Source organism: Ailuropoda melanoleuca, chromosome 12 (genome assembly GCF_002007445.2).
Source record: "Ailuropoda melanoleuca isolate Jingjing chromosome 12, ASM200744v2, whole genome shotgun sequence".
NCBI lineage: Eukaryota > Metazoa > Chordata > Mammalia > Carnivora > Ursidae > Ailuropoda > Ailuropoda melanoleuca.
The window spans coordinates 38,155,242-38,178,673 of NC_048229.1; the positions used below are offsets into that span (position 1 = coordinate 38,155,242).

General features: G+C 39.2%; 1 protein-coding gene and 1 non-coding gene across 7 annotated transcripts; one reads left to right on the forward strand and one right to left on the reverse strand.

Annotated features, from left to right (window-relative positions):
- On the forward strand, nt 1–21,673 carry LOC100473998 (zinc finger protein 383). 6 transcript variants are annotated; one of them, XM_019793387.2, is made up of 5 exons: nt 1–388; nt 10,680–10,768; nt 15,407–15,533; nt 15,842–15,937; nt 20,325–21,673. In XM_019793387.2, exons 2-5 carry the CDS (start codon nt 10,760–10,762, stop codon nt 21,518–21,520), a joined length of 1,428 nt encoding a protein of 475 aa, XP_019648946.1. In that variant the 5' UTR covers nt 1–388; nt 10,680–10,759; the 3' UTR covers nt 21,521–21,673. The 6 variants fall into 6 exon arrangements, with proteins under 6 accessions (XP_019648946.1, XP_011215708.1, XP_034494278.1 ...); XM_011217406.3 differs by having other exon boundaries at nt 1–350; XM_034638387.1 differs by lacking the exon at nt 15,407–15,533 and having other exon boundaries at nt 15,590–15,937.
- A 1,234-nt stretch (nt 21,674–22,907) lies between these two features.
- TRNAN-GUU lies at nt 22,908–22,979 on the reverse strand. Its single transcript has one exon. It is a non-coding gene; the product is annotated as a tRNA-Asn (tRNA).
- Between the last annotated feature and the right edge of the window lie 453 nt (nt 22,980–23,432).

Genomic DNA, 23,432 nt, shown 5'->3' on the forward strand with positions numbered 1-23,432 from the left:
TTAATGAACTTCGTAGGAACCGGCAACATTTTTCTATTTCTTCGGAAACATGTGGGTCCCAGGCACTCGCAGAGCCTATGGAGGAAGCTTATCTCCAGGATGTCTCCTGTGGGAACCTGACTCGAAGACTGCACTTGGCTCTAGAAGACCCCTGGCAACGATCTGGAGAGGAGAGCAGAGATATCGGCTTGGCCCAGGTTTATGCGCCAGCAGGAAATCGAAGCGCCAGACGCCATCTTGTCTGAGTCGACCTGCTTCCGGACTACATTTCCCAGAGGCCCCCGGAGGAAGAGGGCCGCTCCTTCACTCGCTTGCCCGACCCTCGGCCTCCTAGCAAGGGGAATTACAAGGTGAGCGGCTGTCTTGAGGGTTCGACCAGGCTGCGCAGGTGCGTCCGTGGGTTGGGGAGGAGCAGCCTGAAGGGGCGGTCTGAGCGGGTCTGGAGTCTCGGGCGCGAGTGAGTTCGTCGGACCGGGGGAAGGGACCAGAGGAACAGGATTCCTTGTGCACGACTGTGACCTTATGTGACTGTGCGGCGCACCGTGTAGGGGTGTGATTGTCCCTGTGGTGGGTGTGTCATTGCGACTGACCATGCGCGGACCTCTGTTTGCAGGTGTGGCTGGATATCCCTGCTGTAGGTGTGTGGTTCTGACTGTGCGGCTCCGCGTGTGTAAGGTGTGACTGTCCCCCCTGTGGGTCTGTGAGTGTGTGCGTTCGTTTTGTGTGACATTGTGTGTAGGAGGTGGGGAGTGCACAGAATCTGTGATTATGCGGCCATGAGTGTTATCTGAGGGGTGTTATGTGTGTGCGTGGTTGTGATTGTATGATTGTTAGCAACGCTATGCCTACTGGGTATCTGTGACTTTGTGAGGACGTGTGAGTGTGATCTTGTAACTTTTTGTGGCACCGTGTGTGCAGTTGGAGCGTGCCTGTAACTGTTGCCAGGGTGGCAGTGTGTGTTGTCCCAGGAGTTGTGTGAGGTCAAGACAAGATTTTGGTCTTGGACAGCAGAGACTTCGTCCCTTCTGACATGCTCATACAGGAATGCTCTGAGCAGTCTAGACTCTGACCTCTCTCCATCCCTCCTCTCCATGCGTGGTAGGTGTGAGTTCAGAGCCACTACTGCTCTGGTCAGTCTGGGCTACAATAAAGGGGTGGTATCTCAGGATTCCTTTCTCCTTTCTCAGCTCTGCTCTTCTCAGATAGGTCCCCAGAGGAAGAAGGAGGGATGGCTGTTGAGGAAACCAAATAGAAGGCGCAAGGGGTTTGCCTTTTTAGGCTTTTCTTCTTTTAGATGGCCTTGTTTAGCATAGACGCATCTATGTGACCTGGACAAATTTCCATTAAAGAAAACGATGGGAAGCTCTAGTAGTGGACACACAGATCCCAACAGTTCCCCTCATTTCCTTCTACATAGTGTTCACATACTAATTTAGAAAACAGCTCAATTTCTCCAATGTATTAAGCTTTTGCTTCTTTTTAAACACACACATAAACACACACATACACACGTACACATGATTATTTTAGAGAATTTGGAAAATGGGAAGTTACAGAAAGCAAAAGTAAACTCCTACTACACAGATAATAACCATTGTTATTGATCAATTTCATTCTAACACATTTCCTGTGTACATACAATATACATTATTTTCAAGATCAGAATCTCATAGCATTTATCATTTCATATTTTATGTTTTCACTAAAATTTATAGCTATTATATAATTTTTCCTTGGTTAAAAATTTCTGAATATTACATACATACACAAAAATACTTAAAATATAGACATACAGTTTAAGACTTATAAAGGGAGGGGTGCCTGGGTGGCTCAGCCGTTAGGTGTCTGCCTTCGGCTCAGGTCATGATCCCAGAGTCCTGGGGTCAAGCCCCGCATCAGGCTCCCTGCTCCTCAGGAAGCCTCCTTCTCCCTCTCACACTCCCCTCACTTGTGTTCCCTCTCTCTCTGTCTCTCTCTGTCAAATAAATAAATAAAATCTTTAATAAAAGAAGAATTATAAAGGGAATCTCTATGTAATAAAAACTTGTGTCAGCCCTTCCAGAAGCCTCTGTTCTTCCTGCCTCCAGAATAAACCTATTCTCTTCACCTCTTTAGGTAACCTTTATTCTGACTTTGGTGATAATGTATTTTCTTGTTGGTGTTTAAAAAAAACAATCAAACAATTTATCATATATCTACACATCCCTAAGTAATATAGTTTTGTCTTTTTAATTTTATAGTAATTAAATTGTGCTGAGTAATATTGTTTTGAGTCTTTTTTTCACACAGTATTGTATTTCTTAGGCTTAATCTTATTGCTATAAACCACAGCTATGTATTTGGACATTGATTATTTCTTGTTTGGGGCTCACTTAAAAGGGCTACTCTAAACATTTTTATAAGTACTCTGGTGCACATATGCATGCTTTTCCTAGGGTATAAACATGCAAATGGAATTGCCAGGCCATATCTTCAAACTTCCTAGATTAATGCTGAACTGGTTTTCAATATGGTTATACCAGTTAAAGTCTTGCCAGCAGTTTATCAACGTAGTCATCTTTGTTCTCTCTAATACTTGGTCACTTGATATTTTCATTTTTTATTTGCTGATACAAAGATATATCATATTGTTTTTAAAGTATTACATACATTCCAAAAGTACAGAAATCAAAGTGTATGACTTGATGAATTTTTTAAAGTGAGCATATTCCTTTAACCAGATCTCAAATCAGATTAGGAAATAGAACATTACCAGCATTTTAGAAGCCCAATTCTTGTCCCATCCATTCACTACTCACCTCTCCCAAAGATAACCATCACTCTGTCTTCTACAGCCATAGATTAATTTTGTCTGTTCTGGAATTTTATATAAATGGTATCACATAATTTGTGCTTGGCTTTTTTTGTTTAACACTGTTTTTCACAGGTGGTATGACTGTAATACATAATAATATTATGTAGTATGAATATGCAGGATTAATTCATGTTTCATCCTGTTTTTATGGATCATTCATTATTATTGCTGCTGAAAATTCCTGTATGAAATGAAAATTGCTGTATGAATATAACACTATTTATTTATCCATTCCATCATTGACTGGCATTTGAGTCGTTTTCAAGATTTCATATTGGGGCAATTATGGAAAAGGCTACTCTGAACATTCTTCATGTCTTTTGGTGCACACGTAAATGCCTCTGTTGGGTATACCCCTAGGAGTGAAATACTTATGTTGTAGGTTATGCATATATTCAGCATTAATATACACTGGTAGTTTTCCTAAATAGTTTTATCAATTTACATTCCTACTTCATTGTATGAGAACAGACTTTAGAACAGAAGCTTTGCCAGGAAGAGCAATAATTTATAATAAAAAGGTTAGTCTACCAGTAAGATACTATAGTCCTAAATGTACATACCTTTGTAAAATGTTTCAAATATATTTGACAGAATGAAAAGATGCAGTGGACAAATCACAATCATAGTAGGGGATGTGTTCCCATCTCCCATTAGCCATTCACAGTGTTTCTTCCATCCTCAATTTCCTTGTCCTTAATAGGAAATAAGAGCTATTGCCTCTTCCCACATGAATGGGAATGCCTTCTGGAAAGTAAGGGATGATACTGGATATTACCTTAGAAAAGAATTCTGAAGAATTGAGTTCTTAAAAACTAATTTCACTCAGCATCATTAGTCATAAGGAAAATGTAAATCAAAACCACATGAGATACCACTTCTATGTAGTAGGATACCTATGATAAAAAAAGAGATAATAACAAGATGAAGCTTTTGAGAAATTACTGGTGGGATGCAACATGGTTCAACCTCTTTAGAAAATGGTTTGGCAATTCTTCAAAATGTTAAACAGAGTTGCCTTATGACTTAGCTGTCCCATTTCTAGGTATATACTCAAGAGAACTCAATACGTATATTCACACAAAAACTTGTCCGTGAATGTTCATAGCAGCATTATTCACAATAGCCAAAAATGGAAATAATCCAAATGTCTATTCAACTGATGAATGGATAAACAAAATGTGATCTATCCATACAATGGAATATTATTCAGCAATAAAAGGGAATGAAGTACTGATAACATGCCACAATGTGGATAAACCTTGAAAACGTGATAAATGAAAAAATCTAGTCACAAAAGGCCACATGTCCTATGGTTCCATTTATATGAAATGTTAGACAAGTCCATAGAGGCAGAAAGTAGATTCATGTCTGCTTAGGGCTGAGGGAGGAGGGGGAAAAGGAGATTGTTAATGGGTTTTCTTTTGGGGAAGTGAAAATGTTCTAAAATTACATCATGGTGATATAGTAAAAAACATAGAATTTATGTATTTTAAATGATTGACATATAATATGTGAAGTATATCTCAATAAAGCTATTTAAACAAAAATCAAAGCTAACCTAAAATGAGTGGAGGAGAGTCTAGATAAAACCATATTGCCCATGACCTTATAATTTTTTTTTTTAAGATTTTATTTGTTAGAGAGAGAGTGAGCAAGAGAGAGATAACAGAAGTGGGGAGGGGCAAAGGGAGAGGGAGAAGCAGATTCCCCTGCCGAGCAGAGAGCCTGATCCAGGGCTTGATCCCTGGACCCTGACTGAAGGCAGACGCTTAACAGACTGAGCTACCTGACCTGATAATTACTGAAGCTAGTTAATAGGTAAATGGAGGATTTTCATACTGTTTAAACTCTACTTTTGTGCGTGTTTGGAGATTTCTGTATTAAAAGGTTAAAAAAAAAAAAGGCAGGGGTGCCTGGGTGGCACAGCGGTTAAGCATCTGCCTTCGGCTCAGGGCGTGATCCCGGCGATCTGGGAGAGCCCCACATCAGGCTCCTCCGCTATGAGCCTGCTTCTTCCTCTCCCACTCCCCCTGCTTGTGTTCCCTCTCTCGCTGGCTGTCTCTCTCTCTGTCAAATCAATAAATAAATAATATTTAAAAAAAAAGGCAAAACTAACCTAATGCCTAAGGGTGAGATACCAGAAGCATTCACAGTAAAATCAGGGAGAAGGCACTATAAGCAGTATTATTTTACCTTCCTCCCCCAAATCCATTAGAAAACTAGTACTCCATAGGAAACAACTGCTTTATTTTTTCCCCATAACTTTTTTTATTTTTTAAGATTTTATTTATTTATTTGAAAGACAGCCAGCCAGCAAGAGAGGGAACACAAGCAGGGGGAGTGGGAGAGGAAGAAGCAGGCTCCCAGCGGAGGAGCCTGATGTGGGGCTCGATCCCAGGACTCTGGGATCACGCCCTGAGCCTAAGGCAGACGCTTAACAACTGAGCCACCCAGGTGCCCCTTCCCCATAACTTCTCTCAAGCTTCTCTGGGCCAGTTGATTTCCTGCCTATGGATAAGTGTTTCAGTCACAGTTGGAAAATGAACAGTCCCCTGATTTCTTTCAATCGCAAAATTAGTCTCATTTTAGTAATTAGAACATCTGTTTCACTGACTAATTGATGCCATAAGCTTTTGTTTTATTTATTTTTTAAAGATTTTATTTGTTTGAGATAGAGCGAGAGAGAGAGAGACAGAGAACGCATACAAGCAGGGGGAGCAGCAGGCAGAAGGAGAAGCAGGCTCTCCACTGAGCAGGGAGCCCGACTCGGGGCTGGATCCCAGGACTCTGGGATCATGACCTGAGCTGAAGGTGGACGCTTAACCGACTGAGCCACTCAGGCACCCCTAAACTTTTGTTTTAAAAGTTTAACCTCCTGGCTCCTTGAGCTAGAAGCTTCCAGTGAGAAAACTTGATGATTGCTTCTCTTTTTCCTTCTCCTAAACTTCTCTGTTTCACTAGACAACTCCTTGAAGTGGGGAGCAGCAAAAAGAGAGGGAAAGAAAAATCTTATTGTAGGGATGCTGGTTTTCAGTTGCCTTGGGGCATGTTCACAACCACTGAGCAGAGGGCAGTGGCTCCACTCCAGGATTACAGCCTGGGCATTAGTCCTCCACGGAGCTCTTTTCTAGAGCTGGAGATCCTTTTGGTAGGCTTAGAATAAAGCCAGACCCAGGCCAGTTCCTACTATGGGGTCCATATCTACTTCCAAGATGGAATGTTGCCCCAGTCTTTGTGCCTTCTAAACTCAAGGAAAAATTTCCCAAGACCTTCTGTCACATTCTACTTGGAACCCTTGCAGCACTGGGGTCCCTTTTTTCTGTCCCTGTGAAGTAGGAGGAATACAGAGCACACCAGTGCTTTCTAAAAATTAAAGATCTAAAACAGATCTTTCTTTCAAAGCCTCCTCTCATACACTCTCCAATCTCTGAAACACCTTTAGAATAGATGTTGAATTGAACCAAGGGCACAAAATCAGTTTGCAGCCAGCTCCTTTTGCACGATACATAAGATGGCCAGGGTTCTTAGGGTGCCTGGGTGGGTGTCTGTTAAGAGTCTGACTTCAGCTCAGGTCATGATCTCAGGGTCCTGAAATTGAACCCTTCATGGGGGTCCCTGCTCAGCGAGGAGTCTGCTTCTCCCTCTCCTTCTGCCCCTCCCCTCCACTTGTGCTCTCTCTCGCTCTCTCTCTCAAATAAATAAGTAAAATCTCAAAAAAAAAAAAAAAAAGATGGCCAGGGTTCTCGTTGTGGAACGCAGTTTCATGGCCCCTATTGTCTTGTTTTTCTTCAGGACTTCTCCTAAACTAAGAATGAGAGAGGCATAGTTTAACATCCTGTTATAGACTGAAAACTGTTACAAATAAGAGAATTCAAAAAGGTACATAGTCAGTATCCAGAAATCAATAGAATTTTTTATATTTAAAACAAAAATAGATGGAAGATGCATTGGGAAATGTATAACAATTATAAGTAAACAATAACATAGAACACATTTACATATAATAAATACATACTTATATGTTAATTTTCTGTTATGTAATTACATCTTATACATACTAATTATTATAATTTTATAAATATAATTAATAATAGCCATAAAAATGGTATAAGATACCTAGAAATAATCTGAAAAAGAAATGAGCATGATACATATGAGGAAAACTTTTCAGTATCCTGAAGGACACAAACATTGACCTGAATAAATAGAAAGGTATTCTGTGTTCTAGGAAAGCGAGACTCAACATCACAAAGGTGTCAGAACTCCTTAAGTTAAGGTATTCATTTTATGCAGCCTCAAGAAAAATACCAATACATCTTTTAAACAATTTATGCTCATATAGGAAAGTAAGTCAGAGTATCAGGAAACTTGAAGAAGGTGAGTAATGAGGGATTATTTATTTTTAATCTAGACAGTCTAGCTTCAGAGCTAAACCTTTTTTTTTTTTAAAGACTTTATGGTTTTATTTTTTTATTTTTTATTTTTTAAAGATTTTATTTATTTATTCGACAGAGATAGAGACAGCCAGCAAGAGAGGGAACACAAGCAGGGGGAGTGGGAGAGGAAGAAGCAGGCTCATAGCAGAGAAGCCTGACGTGGGGCTTGATCCCATAACGCCAGGATCACGCCCTGAGCTGAAGGCAGACGCTTAACTGCTGTGCCACCCAGGGGCCCCTAAAAGACTTTATGGTTTTAGAGCAGTTTTAGGTTTATAGAAAAATCAAGAGGAATATGCAAAGATTTCCCCCATACACCCATAGCCTCCCCGTTCATTATCAACATCCCCCACCAGGTACATTTAGTACACTTTCTTTATAAAAGTTTTTTTAAATTTTTAAAAAATATTTTATTTATTTCTTTGAGAGACAGAGAGAGAGCACATGAGTGGGAAGGGAGGGGCAGAGGGAGAGGGGGAAGTAGACTCCCTGCTGAGCAGGGAGCCTGACTTGGGGCTGGAACCCCAGGACCTAGGATCATGACCTGAGCTGAAGGCAGATGTTTAACCAACTGAGCCACCCAGGCACCCCCATTTGGTACAGTTGATGAACCTATACTGACACCGCATAATCATCCAAAGTTCACAGTTTAAATACTTTCTTTTTTTTTTTTTTTTAAAGATTTTATTTATTTATTTGACAGAGACAGAGACAGCCAGTGAGAGAGGGAACACAAGCAGGGGGAGTGGGAGAGGAAGAAGCAGGCTCATAGCAGAGGAGCCTGATGTGGGGCTCGATCCCATAAAGCCAGGATCACGCCCTGAGCCGAAGGCAGACGCTTAACCGCTGTGCCACCCAGGCGCCCCATCCAAAGTTCACAGTTTAGATTATTTATTTGTTGTTTTTATTATTGTTATTTATTTGTTTTTTGTTATTATATTTATTATTTATTGTTATTTATTGTTCATTCTATAGGTTAGGACAAATGTATAATGACACGTATCCATCATTATAGGATCATGCAGAGTAGTTTCAGTGCCTCAAAAATCCTCTGTGTTCTACTTATTTATCCCTACCCGAGCACTCAGCAACCACTGATCTTTTTACTGTCTTAAGAGTTTTGCTTTTTCCAGATTATTATATAGTTTGAGTAATACAGTATGTAGCCTTTTCATATTGGCTTCTTTTACTTAGTAATATGCATCTAAGCTTCCTTTTATTTTTTTATGGCTCCATAGCTCACTTCTGTTTATCACTGAATGACATTCTATTTTCTGGGTGTACCAGTTTATTTAACGATTAACCTACTAAAGGTTCCAAGTTCTGGGAATTAGGAATAAAGCTGCTGTGCAGGTCTTTGTGTGGACATAATTTTTCTGTTCCTTTGGATAAATACTAAGAAGTATGATTGCTGGATCATAAAAGAGTATGTTTGGGTTTTTTTTTTTATTATTTTATTTATTTGAGAGAGAGCACAGAGGGAGAGGGAGAAGCAGGCTCCCTGCTGAGCAGGGAGCCGGATGCAGGGCTCAATCCCAGGACCCTGGGATCATGACCTGAGCCAAAGGCAGACACAACCGACTGAGCCACCCAGGCACCCAAAGTACGTCGAGTTTTGTTAGAAACTGTCAAGCTGTCTTCCAAAGTGGCTGTACCATTTTGCATTCCCACCAGCAATGAATGAGAGCTCCTGTTGCTCCCCACCAGCATTTCATGTTGTCAGTGTTCTGGCTTTGGCCATTCTAATAGGTACGTAACAGAAGCGGCCTTTTATTAAGACATATTTTAAAATTATAAGACATATTTTTTGACATTTTTAAATTGTAATAAATAGAGTGTGTTGCTGGCCAATGAATAAAGATGGATCACTGAACCAAAAGAGAACTACAATAAATCCAAACATGTATCATCTGTGATAATGGTATAGCATTTAAATCAATGGTATAGCATTTAAGTCACCTGCTGTGAGGCTCACTTTTTTCCCCCTTTGTTTCAGTATATCTGACGTCAGGTAATATCTTATACAGTTTTTATCTTTCTTAGTGGCATATAAAATAATAGTGCATTTTAAGTGATATATATTATTCACATGTGACTTTGGTACACTTGGGTAGTCGGCTTCCTATGAGAGAAATTAAGTAGGTTTCCTAACTCATAAATTACACTGAAATAAAATTATAATTTATAATCTTATAGTATTTTAGTAAATAATATTCTACCAAAATAAAATAATAATTGATTAAAGACCTAAGTGTGACTGTGGAAGAAGCCGAGATGCCCATTAACAGATGTATGGATAAAGAAGATGTGGTCCATATATACAATGGAATATTACTCAGCCATCAGAAAGAATGATCACCCAACATTTGCATCAACATGGACGGGACTGGAGGGGATTATGCTAAGTGAAATAAGTCAAGCAGAGAAAGACAATTATCATATGGTTTCACTCATTTGTGGAACATAAGGAATAGCAGGGAGATCAATATGAGAAGGAAGGGAAAAATGAAGAGGGGGTAAACAAAGGGGGAAATGAACCATGAGAGACTATGGACTCCAGGAAACAAACTGAGGGTTTTAGAGGGGAGGGGGCTGGGGGGATAGGCTAGCCCGCTGATGGGTATTAAGGAGGGCACATATTGCATGGAGCACTGGGTGTTATATGCAAACCATGAATCACGGAACACTACATCAAAAACTAATGATGTACTGTATGGTGACTAACATATTATAATAAAAAATAAATAAATAGAGACCTAAGTGTGACAAAACATTAAACAGAGAAATTTATATAAATATGCATAGTTACCCAAAAGCTGTAAAAGTTGACACTTTGTTTTGCATGTCAAAAACATATAAGCAAAGTTGATTTTTCTTTCTTTTCTTTTTTTTTTTTTAAGAAAAACAGAGCTATAGGGTAAGAATGAGGAGTGTCTCTGTGTATGGCTGATGTCGGGAGTTCTGGGGAGAAGGGAGTTGACAGACTGTCTTGGGCTTGGGAAGTGAGAAGACTTCATTAGGGAAGTCTTAGTCCTTCTAATCAGAGCACACTGGGTTCCTGGACAAAGGATACCATTTGGGTGAATCTGCTTGAGGGCCGCAGAGGCGGGATCTCCTCAAGCAGGTCAAAGCAGCTCTGTCTCCGGTTCCCTAAAGTGGGACCAGGTCTGGCCTGAATCACGTGGTTAATCAGAGGAAGGAGAAGGAATCTGAGTCTGTATTCCTTTGAATCCACTAGCCAGGATCCATTTTACTGTAGCTAAAGCTTCTGGGGTTGAAGAAGTATGATTTATCCCATACTCCCACTGACCACAGTTACATCATAAGACCCACAGTGAAAGCTGTAAAGCCAGTGTGATTTCTAGAGCATGTCTTTGCTTCCCCAGTCCTGCTTTCTCAGAATACCATCCTTTCTCAAGACACCAGCCCCAAGGAGGACTGATCCTCTCCTGCAATACTGAAAGCCATGGCCCAGGTGAGTTGATGCTTTTTCTTACCTTCCTGACATTTAGTTTCAAATTAAAAACCTAAATTTTTTCAATGGTCATGTGAGTATTTGTTTTCCTACTCCTGACATTTTTGGCTATGAGGTTTCCCCTTCAGGATCCTTGGTCTCCTTTTTCCCTTGAGTCTAACCAGATAATCCCTTACCATTCTTAAGTTCCTTTTTTTTTTTTTTAAAGATTTTATTTATCTATGTGACAGAGAGACAGCCAGCAAGAGAGGGAGCACAGCAGGGGAGCGGGAGGAAGAAGCAGGCTCCCAGCGGAGGAGCCCGATGTGGGACTCGATCCCGGAATGCTGGGATCATGCCCTGAGCAGAAGGCAGACGCTTAACGACTGCGCTACCCAGGCGCCCCAAGTGCCATCTTCTTTTGACCCAGCATTAATATTTTCATCTCGCATCTCTTTCCTCAGCCCTGTCCCAGGAGCTATGATGGAAAGGAAATGAATTACTAGGAAATGAGAATAGATTTGTAGAATGAACTTTTGCTTTCCAGACAGTGATTTGATGAGGTGGAGAAGTATGAATTGCTTAGTTGGGAGCAAACATGGGTTTGTTCCACAGATCAGTATTTACCAGTGAGATAGAATAGGAAGGGATGTTGGTAGTTCCAAATGTTAGGCTGTTGCAAGACCTCCTGGTTTATGAGCTTGGAAGATTGTGGTCTTGGTAGCTGATCCCGACAGACCTCTGTGACTTTTAGGGCATCCATGAACAAAGTTCAGTTTTAAGTTGGACAGGAAGTGTGGATCATGGGGAATTTCTATATGAATCACCAGTTTTCTTTATCTCAGAAATAAGGGTACTCCCTAAAGGGAGATACCTGCATCTCTTTTAGCTGATTCTGATAGAATATATCCATATTTTAATTAATAATCCTATATTGATATTTCTTGATTAATCAAATTTTTAGACATTTTGTAGTTATTCTTTTGCAAGGTATGTGTAGATTTGGATTTGCTATATCACACTCTACCTCGTTTTCCCACAGCAGAGTTGTATCACAGTTTTGTTTAAATCAATGCTATTCATATGATTAGAGCCTTGCAGATATTCTGTTCTCTACCAACCCCCCCCCCTTTTTTAAAGATTTTATTTGACAGAGAGACACAGCGAGAGAGGGAACACAAGCAGGGGGAATGGGAGAGGGAGAAGCAGGCTTCCTGCTGAGCAGCGAGCCTGATACGGGGCTGGATCCATGACCCGAGCTGAAGGCAGACGCTTAACGACTGAGCCACCCAGGAACCCCTTTACCAACCCCCTTTAAAAACCTTTATAATAATAAATTTCAGACATAGGAAAGTAGAGGAGTTATGAACTCCCATATACGCACCATTCAGCTTCAACTCCGAGTCAGTCTTGTTTCATTTATACTGATAACCTGTTTCTTCCTTGCACATTACCCTACCCTCACTTCTACACAGGATTATTCTGAAGCAAATACAAATGAGTATGTGTTTCTAAAAGACAAGGATTATTTTTTAAAACAACTAATATGCCATTATTACCTCCAGAAAAGTTAGAAATAATTTGTGTCATCAGTATCTAGCCAGTGTTCAAATTTTCATAATTGTTGAATTCTTTAATCATTTATCTGGATTAGAATCCAAATAAGGACTTTGCACTGAACTTCATTGAGGTGTTTTGAGTCTCTTATTTATAGAGGTATAGAAGGTACCCTTCTATCTCTTTTCTTTCTCTGTATGTTTTTGTTAGAAAAGAAAAAAAAATGGTTCATTTGTCCTGTTTGGATTTTGCCAATTGCGTCTTTGTGGCATCATTTAACTGTTTCCTGAAAATTGGTAGTTAACTCTAGATGCTGATCAGATTCAGTTGGGTTTTTTTTTTTTTTTGCATGAATGTATCATAGGTGGTGATATGTGATTCCATCAGGAGGCACATTATATCTGGTTCTCTTTCTTTTTGTAATGTTATCCACCCTTGATGATTACTATCTAGATTAGAGGTTGCAAAATGATATTTTAATTCTGTCATTCCTCCTTCAATGATTAGGTGAAATACTCTTCATAAAGTAAAACTTCTCATCAACTGTTTGGTTACCCTAAAGGATAGTCTGTCTAGGAAGGAATATTTGAATAATGAGTTGGTTTCTTAGAATCCTAAAAAGGTGACCAGTAGTTTTTTATTCATTGTTGTTAGCAGCTCAAGAATTAAACTTTTTTTTAAATCTATAGGTCCATTATACTAGACCCTCAAATTATACCCTTTTTGGCCAGGCCATTGAGAGGCTCTTCAATTCGGTGCCTGAGTCCTTGGAACATGATTCTAATTGTTTTTGATAGCTCTCTTGCTGTCTGATGTAACAGAATGTTCAGACTCATCCTGTGCATTTCTGACTCAATCCTGAAATCATTTCTTTCCCCTAAAGGACCTTGGTTCATTTTATTTGAATATGCTACTTAGGGACTACAATCTAGACCCTAGGGGTGCTTAGTCCTACCGGATGAATGATTATTTGTAGGCCTTTTCAGTAGATAGAGTCAGGAACTTGTTTGTTTTCAATATATAATAAACTGATTACCCTTTTTGTTTAGTTAACATACAATGTTATATTCGTTTCAGGTGTACAATATAGTGATTCAACAATTCCATATATTACTCAGTGCTCATCAAGATAAGTGTACTCTTAATTCCCTTCATTTATTTCACCCATCCCCCTGACCACCTCTGCTCTGGTAACCATTTGCTTTTTCCCTATAGTTGAGTCTTTTTTTTTTTTTTTTTTTTTTTTTTTTTTTTTGGTCTATCTCTCTCTCTTTTTTTTTTCTGTGCTGATTTGTTTTATTTTTTAAATTTGACATGTGAGTGAAATTATATGGTATTTGTCTTTCTCTGACTTGCTTATTTTGCTTAGTGTCATACTTTTTAGATCCATCCATGTTGTTGCAGTGGCAAGATTTCATTCTTTTTATGGCTGGATAATACTCCATTGTCTATATAAGTACCACATCTTTATCCATTCATCTATCAATGAACACTTAGGTTGCTTCCATAATTTGGGTATGGTGAATAATGCTGCTATGTAAACATAGGGGTGCATGTATCCCTTTGAATTAGTATTTCATATTCAGTAATGCAATTACTAGATCGTAGGGTGGTTGTATTTTTAATTTTTTGAGGAACTTCCATACTGTCTTCCATAGTGGCTGCACCACCAGTTTGCATTCCCACCACAGTGCAAGAGGGTTCCTCCTTTTCCACATCCTCACCAATACCTGTTGTTTCTTGTGTTTTTGATTTTAGCTGTTCTGACAGTTGTGAGGTGATTTCTCATTGTGGTTTTGATTTGCATTTCCCTGATGATCAGTGATGTTGAGCATCTTTCATGTGTCTGTTGGCCACCTGGATGTCTTCCTTGGAGGAATGTCTGTTCATGTCTTTTGTCTGTTTTTTAATTGGATTATTTGTTTTTTGGGTGTTGAGTTGTATCAATTCTTTATATATTTTGGATACTAACCCTTTATCAGATATGTCATTTGCAAATATCTTCTCCCATTCAGTAAGTTGTCTTTTAGTTTTGATTGTTTCCTTTGTGGTGCAGAAACTTTTTATTTTGACGTATTCCCAATAGTTTATTTTTGCTTTTATTTCCCTTGTCTCAGGAGACATATCTAGAAAGATGTTGTTACAGCTGATGTCAGAGAAATTACTGCCTTTGGTCTCTCCTAGGATTTTAGTGGTTTTAGGTCTCAAATTTAGGTCTTTAATTCATTTTGAGTTTGTTTTTGTGTATGGTGTAAGAAAGTGGTTCGATTTCATTCTTTTGTATGTAGTTGTAGAATTTTCCCAACACCATTTGTTGAAGAGACTGTCTTTTTCCCATTGTATATTCTCTTCTCTTTTGTCAAAATTAATTGGCCACATAATTGTGGGTTTATTTCTGGGCTTTCTGTTCTGTTCCATTGATCTATATGTCTGTTTTTGTGCCAGCATCATACTGTTTTGATTACGACAGCTTTATGATTTAACTTGAAGTCTGGAATTGTGATACCTCCAATTTTTTTTTCCTTTTCAAGATTGCTTTGGCTATTTGGGGTCTTTTGTGGTTCCATACAAACTTTAGGAGTGTTTGTTTTAGCTCTGTGAAAAATACTGTTGGTATTTTGATAGGGAGTGCATTAAATCTATAGATTGCTTTGGGTACTGTAGAAATTTCAACAGCATTTGTTCTTCCAGTCCATGAGCATGGAATGTCTCCATTTATTTATGTTGTCTTCAGTTTCTTTCATCAGTGTTTCATAGTTTCCAGAGCATGGGTCTTTCATATCTTTGGTTAGGTTTATTCATAAATTTTTTTTTTGTAAGATTTTATTTTTGGGTGTAATTTCTATACCCAACGTGGAGCTTGAACTTAAAACTCCGAGATCAAGAGTCGCATGCTCTACCAACTGAGCCAGCCAGGCGCACTCTAGTAATTTTATTATAAAATAAACTAATTACTCTTGCATCTCTTTTTTAAGATCCAAAGATACTGATTCTGGGTGATACCAGTACAGTCACTCATTTGCTTTACCCCACAATACAAGTCCAATAGTCTCTGAATTATTTCTTTTATTACACAAGTAATACATATGTTTATTGTTTCAGGGATCAGTGATGTTCAGTGATGTGTCTGTAGACTTCTCACAGGAGGAGTGGGAGTGCCTGGACCCTGGTCAGAGGGACTTGTACAGAGATGTGATGTTGGAGAACTATAGCAATCTGCTGTCAATGGGTAAGGGCTTCTATACCAGTCATTTAGAGTTCGCCTCTGGAATGTTTCTTCCACAGTGAATTTCCCAGCTGCTTTTCGAGTTACCGGCTGAATTTCTGCTCCTTATTCCCAAATAAGTGGTTTGAGCTGCAATGAAAAGGAAGAGTTGGAAAATGGGCACCTCCAGTGACTGTGGCAGAAGCTTCATCCTCTTTCTTTGGCTGTTCCTGTAGTGGCATCTCCTCTTTGGCCATCAAGGGACTGGATCTGATTTCTGGATCTGGTTTACCCACAGCATAACCATGTCCCGTATCTTTTCTTGTGAGCAGGACTTTACATTCCTAAGCCTCAAGTTATCTCCTTATTGGAACAAGGAAAAGAGCCCTGGATGGTTGGCAGAGAGCTGACAAGAGGCCTGTGTTCAGGTGAGTGAGAAATGACTGGGCAGGAGCAAGGCACTACAGGTAAACTCAGCACCTTTGAGATGTTAACTGGGCTTCCGGGAAAAACCAAGTCCTCTTAGCATGAGTTTACAAATGACTTGTTTCATTCCTTCTCTCACTACTCTTTCTGCTGCTCTTCTCCAGCAACCCTCATAATTTCAAGTAGGACAGGCTCTTCACTTCCCCTCCAATAAAACTCTTTTACCCATATTTTAGATTCTGTTCCTTGCTGGCTTTTCTTCCTCTTAGACTCGTCTAAATGTTTTGTGTGTGTGCATGCATGCATGTGTGTGTATGCACTGCCCCTCCTCCAAGTACTGGTCTTCATGAATAATACTTGCCAGTGACCTGTTTTATCAGTTTGTTGTGCTTTTTTCCTTTACCCAGTGTTTTTCATTTACTTATTGTGCAAGGGAGCCTGCCAGGTGCTGCCATTTGCTAATCATGTCAGCTGTTAAGAACTTGGGAGTCAAAAAGTAGTGCTAGGGGCACCTGGGTGGCACAGTCGTTAAGCGTCTGCCTTTGGCTCAGGGCGTGTGATCCCAGTGCTTTGGGATTGGGCCCCACATCAGGCTTCTCTGCTGGGAGCCTGCTTCTTCCTCTCCCACTCCCCCTGCTTGTGTTCCCTCTCTTGCTGGCTCTCTCTCTGTCAAATAAATAAATAAAATCTTTAAAAAAAAAGTAGTGCTAAAATAAATCCATAAATAATTTCCACAAAGTAGAATCTAGTAAAGAGAATCAGGGAGCCCAGCAGAAAGTCAGAGGCTAAATATGCAGAAGTGGAAAATCCATACTAAATAAATAGTTGGGAGTCTTGCAAGTGATTGCAGTCACCTTCTATTATGACAATGTTGGGGAAAACAGAAAGACCTATAAGGGAAAGGAAGAGGTGGCAGAGAAGGAGAGATTTAGGATAAAGTGTGATTTTATCCTAAATGCTCCAGAAAAGCATTACTATATAGTGAGTATGGGTCCCAGTGCTGGGATTACAGCATTGAATACAACATTCAGAGTTTTGCTTTTCTGGAGCCTGTGTTCTAGAGGGTGAGAGAGAAAAAATAGGTATGTTTATAATGTCAGATGGTGGTAAGTGATATGAAGGGAGGTGAGAGAAGGCCTCTTTGATGAGGTGATCATTTAATCAAAACCTGAAGGAAGTGAGGGAACAAGTGCTGTAAATGTCTGGTAGAAGAGATTCAGGCAGAAGGAAAAGGAAGAACAAAGTCCCTGAATTAGGAGCTGTTTGGCTCCTACCATTGCGGTTGGAACAGAATAAGCAAAGAGGGACTTGTGGGAAAGGAGATCAGCAAAGTGGCAGGATGCACGTGCATTAGTGTGTTTGTGTGTGAGTGCAGGCGAGAGGTGGGGTGTACCTGCAGGTGTTGGGATCTTGTGGGCCTTGGTATGGGCTTTGCATTCTATTCTGAATGAGATGATTTGAGCAGAGGAGTGACATCATGTTTTTAGGGAGGTTGCTAATTTTGGATTTTTTTTTCATATTTTAGCAGATTAATTTTAGATTCTTTTGGATAGAATTTAGGGAGTCCATGAACTTGCATGAGGAGAAGAATACATCTTTATATTTACTAACCTCAAATTGAAAATTGCGTATTCCTATAACTTTGACATGAATGGAAATCACAGATATTTTCGTATCATTTTACTGTTAATGAAGACATACTGAAAAATTATTTGTGCTCATCTGTATTTCAGAATTACTGTAGTACTAATCTCAATACTAGGTCTTACTGTTTAATGTATTAGGAAAACTCCAGGGCAACTGGCTGGCTCAGTTAAGCATCTGCCTTTGGGTCAGGTCATGAATCCAGGGTCCTGGGATTGAGGCCCATATCGGGCTCCCTGCTCGGTGGGGAGTCTGCTTCCCCCTCTCCCTTTGCCCTTCCCCCACAACTTGTGCGCTCTCTCTCTCTCTCTCAAAAAAAAAAAAAATCTTAAAAAAAATAGAAAACTCCAGGCAGATGGAAGAACCCCTTTGAAGGCCCTTCTAGGAGGAGAAAGCTTGATGTGTTTCAAGACCTGAAAGAAAGGGTTACTGGATAGTGAGCAAGCAACAGTGGAGCATGAGTCAGGATTGGAGATCAGTTGATCTTTGCCAGTGAGTGTGAGGAGTTTGGTTTGGAGCAGTGGAAGGCCAGGCGACATTAATTTTGGTTGTTGAATAGATTAAAGTGTGTGAGAACTTGGTGGGGAGATGGGTTGGGAGGCTACTTCAGTGGCCTGAGTAAGAGATGATTCTGGTTTAGAAGAGAGGCCATTGGCTGTGGACATAGAAGAGGATAGTTTTAAAACTTACTTAGGAGCTTAACTCTATGGAAATTGCTGAAATTTTCTATGGGAATAGGAGAAAAAAAATTATGCTGGAATGAATTCCTTGTTTCTGCTTGAGATGTTCCAATAGGCTCCATTTTGATGTCTTAAACCATTTAATTTGCCTAAAGTCCACATTTTTGGTAAGAAATCCTTTCATAATAATAGCTATCAAATACTGAACACTTGACTCAAAGACATTTACAGGCGTTATGCCTTTCCCTCCCAGGAATCATGAGGTAAAGATTATCTCCCTTTTGCAGATGAGGAAATGGGGACTTAGAATAAATAATTGCCCAGGACCCTATAGTGAGTAACTGTCAGAGTTGGAATTCCACTCTAATAAGCCTGCTTCCACTTCTTGTCATCTTTCCATGACAGTATTTTCTTTCTGTCTGCCTTAAACTTTAGCTGCCTCTTCTCTCAGCCACTGCAATGGTATATGAGTAAGTCTCTCTCTTCTCCCAAGATCAGCATCATAAAATTCCACGACAAACAGTATTTTTACTGACTCACCAGAACATAACATATTCTGGGGCACCTGGGTGGTGCGGTCATTAAGCGTATGCCTTAGGCTCAGGGTGTGATCCTGGCGTTCTGGGATTGAGCCCCACATCAGGCTTCTCCACTGGGAGCCTGCTTCTTCCTCTCCCACTCCCCCTGCTTGTGTTCCCTCTCTTGCTGGCTGTCTCTCTCTGTCAAATAAATAAATAAAATCTTTTGAGAAAACCAGCAGAGTTGTACACAAGACTGCCCTCACTTTATCTTATTTTACTTTTGAAAAGATTTTATTTATTTGAGAGAGAGAGCAAGCACGAGTGGGGGAAGGGGCAGCGGGAGAGGGAGAAGCAGACTCCCTGCTGAGCAGGGAACCCAATGCAAGGCTCAATCCCAGGACCCCAGAATAATGACCAGAGCCAAAAGCAAACACTTAACTGACTGAGCCACCCAGGCGCCTCAAGACTGCCCTCACTTTAGATGGTGGCTGCAAGTCTCAGAGTTCTTAGACACCTACACTTCTGAGCAACTGGCTATAAATTTGGGTAATTCCATAACTACTGCAAGTTTAATAATTTGCTTAAATGATTCACAGAACTCCAGAAAGCTCTATACTTACAATTGCAGTTCTACTCTGAAGGATATATATTAGGGCAAGGTCTACTAGGCTTCCAGATGCAGAGGTTTCACTCCCTCTCCCTGTGTAATCAAAGTGTGTCATCTTCTTGGCACATGACATATGCTCACCAACCAGAAAGGTCCACTGAGCTTTGATGTCCAGAGTTTTTATTGGGATTTAATCACACTGGCATGATGGAGTGAGTCATTGACCACTCAATCTCTGGCTTTTCTCTTCCCTCAGAAGTCCAGTAGCTGAAAGTCCCAACCCTCTAACAACATGCTAGATCTTTCTGGTCACCAGTTCCTATCCTGCAGCTATCTAGGGATCTGCCATGAGTCATTTCATTAGCATAGCCAAAAACACTCTATCACTCAGAAAAATCCAAGGATTTTTGAAGCTCGGTGTTAGAAACCAGAGACAAAGAGCAAATTTATTCTTGATCATACTACAGAGCCCAGAAATCTTCCCACTGTGTGCCTTTATTCCTCTCAGGAAACCTTTAATGGAGGTCAGAAAATTATCCACTTTTTTAAATACACGTAGTATAACGGTTTCTTATGTGTACATGCTTGCATGCTTACATAGATGTATACATGACTTGTAATCTTTTCATATGCCGAAGTATTATATATTTACCATGCTTTCCTTATGATTCTGATCCACATCAATATTTGAGAATTGTTGTGGTTTCCTTTTTCTGTAGTCTCCTCCCTCACATTCTGCATTATATCACATTTTAGTGCATTTTGGGGGTTTATTTTCAGATTAAACAGATCTACTTGAGAACTGTATGTCATTTATGACCAGATACTATTTTCACTTTAATTTGTCCATTTCTATTATTAAAGTTTAACTTTTCACAAATGGGTGGTGGGAGTGGGGTCGGGTGGTAAGAATATTTATCATTTCATTTTCTTTCAGATCTGGAGTCAATGTGTGAAACCAAGTTACTGTCTCTGAAGAAGGAAGTTTATGAAATAGAATCATGCCAGAGGGAGATAATGGGACTTACAAAGCATGGCCTTGAGTTCTCCAGTTTTAGAGACATTTTGGAATATAGAAACCACTTTGAAAAACAACTGGGATATCAAAGTGGGCATTTCAGCCAAGAAATATTCACTCATGAATACATGCCCACATTTATTCAACAGACATTCTTTACTCTACATCAAATAATTAATAATGAAGAGAAACCCTATGAATGTAAGAAATGTGGAAAGGTCTTTAGTCAGAATTCACAATTTATTCAACATCAAAGAATTCATATTGGTGAAAAATCTTATGAATGTAAGGAGTGTGGGAAATTCTTTAGTTGTGGCTCCCATGTTACTCGACATTTGAAAATTCACACTGGCGAAAAACCCTTTGAATGTAAGGAATGTGGGAAGGCTTTCAGTTGTAGCTCCTACCTTTCTCAACATCAAAGAATTCATACTGGTAAGAAGCCCTATGAATGTAAGGAATGTGGGAAGGCCTTTAGCTATTGCTCAAATCTTATCGACCATCAGAGAATTCACACTGGTGAAAAACCCTATGAATGTAAAGTATGCGGGAAAGCCTTTACTAAGAGCTCACAACTTTTTCAGCATGTGAGAATTCATACAGGTGAGAAACCTTATGAATGTAAAGAATGTGGCAAAGCTTTTACTCAGAGCTCAAAGCTTGTTCAGCATCAGAGAATTCATACTGGTGAAAAACCCTATGAGTGCAAGGAATGTGGGAAAGCCTTTAGTAGTGGCTCAGCACTTACTAATCATCAGAGAATTCACACTGGGGAGAAACCTTACGATTGTAAGGAATGTGGGAAAGCTTTTACTCAGAGCTCACAACTTCGTCAACATCAGAGAATTCATGCCGGTGAGAAACCCTTTGAATGTCTTGAATGTGGGAAGGCCTTTACTCAGAACTCACAACTTTTTCAACATCAGAGAATTCATACAGATGAAAAACCATATGAATGTAGTGAATGTGGAAAGGCCTTTAATAAATGCTCAAACCTTACGCGACATCTGAGAATTCATACTGGTGAAAAGCCCTTTAACTGTAAGGAATGTGGGAAGGCATTTAGCAGTGGCTCAGATCTCATTCGTCATCAGGGAATTCATACTGATGAATAATAAAAGTTAAAGCTCTTGTTACCTTCCTAATATTTGAAACAAAAAATTCACATTTGATAGTTACGCTTTCACTATTTTTGTTTTTAAATTTTATATTTTTTCTTTTTTTTTTTTTTGAAGATTTTATTTATTTATTTGACAGAGATAGAGACAGCCAGCAAGAGAGGGAACACAAGCAGGGGGAGTGGGAGAGGAAGAAGCAGGCTCACAGCAGAAGAGCCTGATGTGGGGCTGAATCCCATAATGCCAGGATCATGCCCTGAGCCGAAGGCAGATGCTTAACCGCTGTGCCACCCAGGTGCCCCTATTTTATATTTCTTTTTAATTCAAATGTATTTTACTCTAAATTATGAATTAAGATTCTAAATTGACGTTTGCCCATCCCCTGTCCCCCAATCTTATACTAAGGGCAGTTGTTCAATAATTCTTTTCTTGCCCATTATTTTGTTTTACCTTCTTGGTGAGACATTATATCCTTGTTGATATTGGCTTGTATTTTTTTCTTCTCTGACCTATGTATTTTTGCTTACACCAATATCACACTGTTTAAAATTGTGTGACCTTGTATTTTTTAAGTGTAGAATTATAACCTTGTTTTTGAAGTCAGTATTAATCTTGTGTTTCATTTCACAAATTTGTATTTTCTTATATAAAACAGAAAATCAGAAAACTAGCAACTAAAAACCAAGATTAACAGTAATCATAGCAACTGTCAATGATTACTTTTAAGTTGATAGAGCAAACTTCCCAGAATTTGCTTTTAAAGTCATGATATGCATGCATGCTATCCCTTCACCTGTTTTGATCATGCCAAAAAATATGGTTGCCATTCAGTAAATATAGATTTTTAAAAATGAGTTGTATATACTTAGTGACTTTTCAAAATGACTTTATTACTTATTTTCTGTTTGCATTAAATGTTTGCAGTTATGAAATATGCCCTGATTACTATGACCCCAGATTTATCTTTGAATGTTTGTTTCTTTCTTTTAAAACATCTATTTTAATTGCTGAAAGTATGCACATTTTCTCCCTATAAACTGTTTTGTTTCTTTTTATCCACCCCAGTCTCATACTAGAAAGGTAATTAACCACTGTTATCAAAGTGTTGTTTATCCTTCTAGTTTTGTTTTGTTTTTACTTTTTACTTATATTATTAGTGGCATTTTATTTCATATGTATTATTAAACATAATCATACTGTGTGTATTGGTTTGTTGTGAGGATTCAAAGAGTTAATAAATGTAAAGTGCTTAGAACTATTCCTATTACACAGTAAATGTTTAGTAAAAGTTGTCCACTATTTTCACTGATACACTTATTTTCATAGTTATCTTCATTATTATTTGTGGAAAGGATTTTTTTAAAGTTTATTTAAGTAATCTCTGTACCCAGCATGGGGCTTGAACTCATGACCTGTGATCAACAGTCACACACTCTTCCGACTGAGCCAGCCAGGTGCTCTTCTTTGTGGAAAGGATTATAACCATGTTGCTTACTTTGTCTAAATCAAAGTATTCCTAATGAAAAAAGAGAAATGAACATAATTAGTATAGGAAATATTTTCTTATCACTCATTATTCAGCATAGAATTTTAAAAGGAAAAAAAATTGTGGATAGTCTTCCTTCAGACTTCATCTTCTGTGCTTGCGCAAAAGATTAATACCATTCTGAAACCCTGCGGCTATAATGGTGAGTAGTTGAAAACACAGCTGGCAAAAAACAGGAAGAGATCAAGAATATTTTTCCTAGTAATTTGTTGCCTCCGAAAACAGAAAACATACAGGGCACAGTATTTGACCAGAATGGAGGAAACAGTAACAATAGGACAGCCATCAATTACCTGAATTTTTTTTTATTATATTATGTTAATCACCATACAGTACATCCCCAGATTCCGATGTAAAGTTTGA

Excerpts from the sequence above, each read along its gene's own strand:
- LOC100473998 (XM_019793387.2), top strand. Across the intron at positions 15,534-15,841 it reads TAGCAATCTGCTGTCAATGG|GACTTTACATTCCTAAGCCT; the intron begins GTAAGGGCTTCT and ends TCTTGTGAGCAG. Across the intron at positions 15,938-20,324 it reads GACAAGAGGCCTGTGTTCAG|ATCTGGAGTCAATGTGTGAA; the intron begins GTGAGTGAGAAA and ends ATTTTCTTTCAG.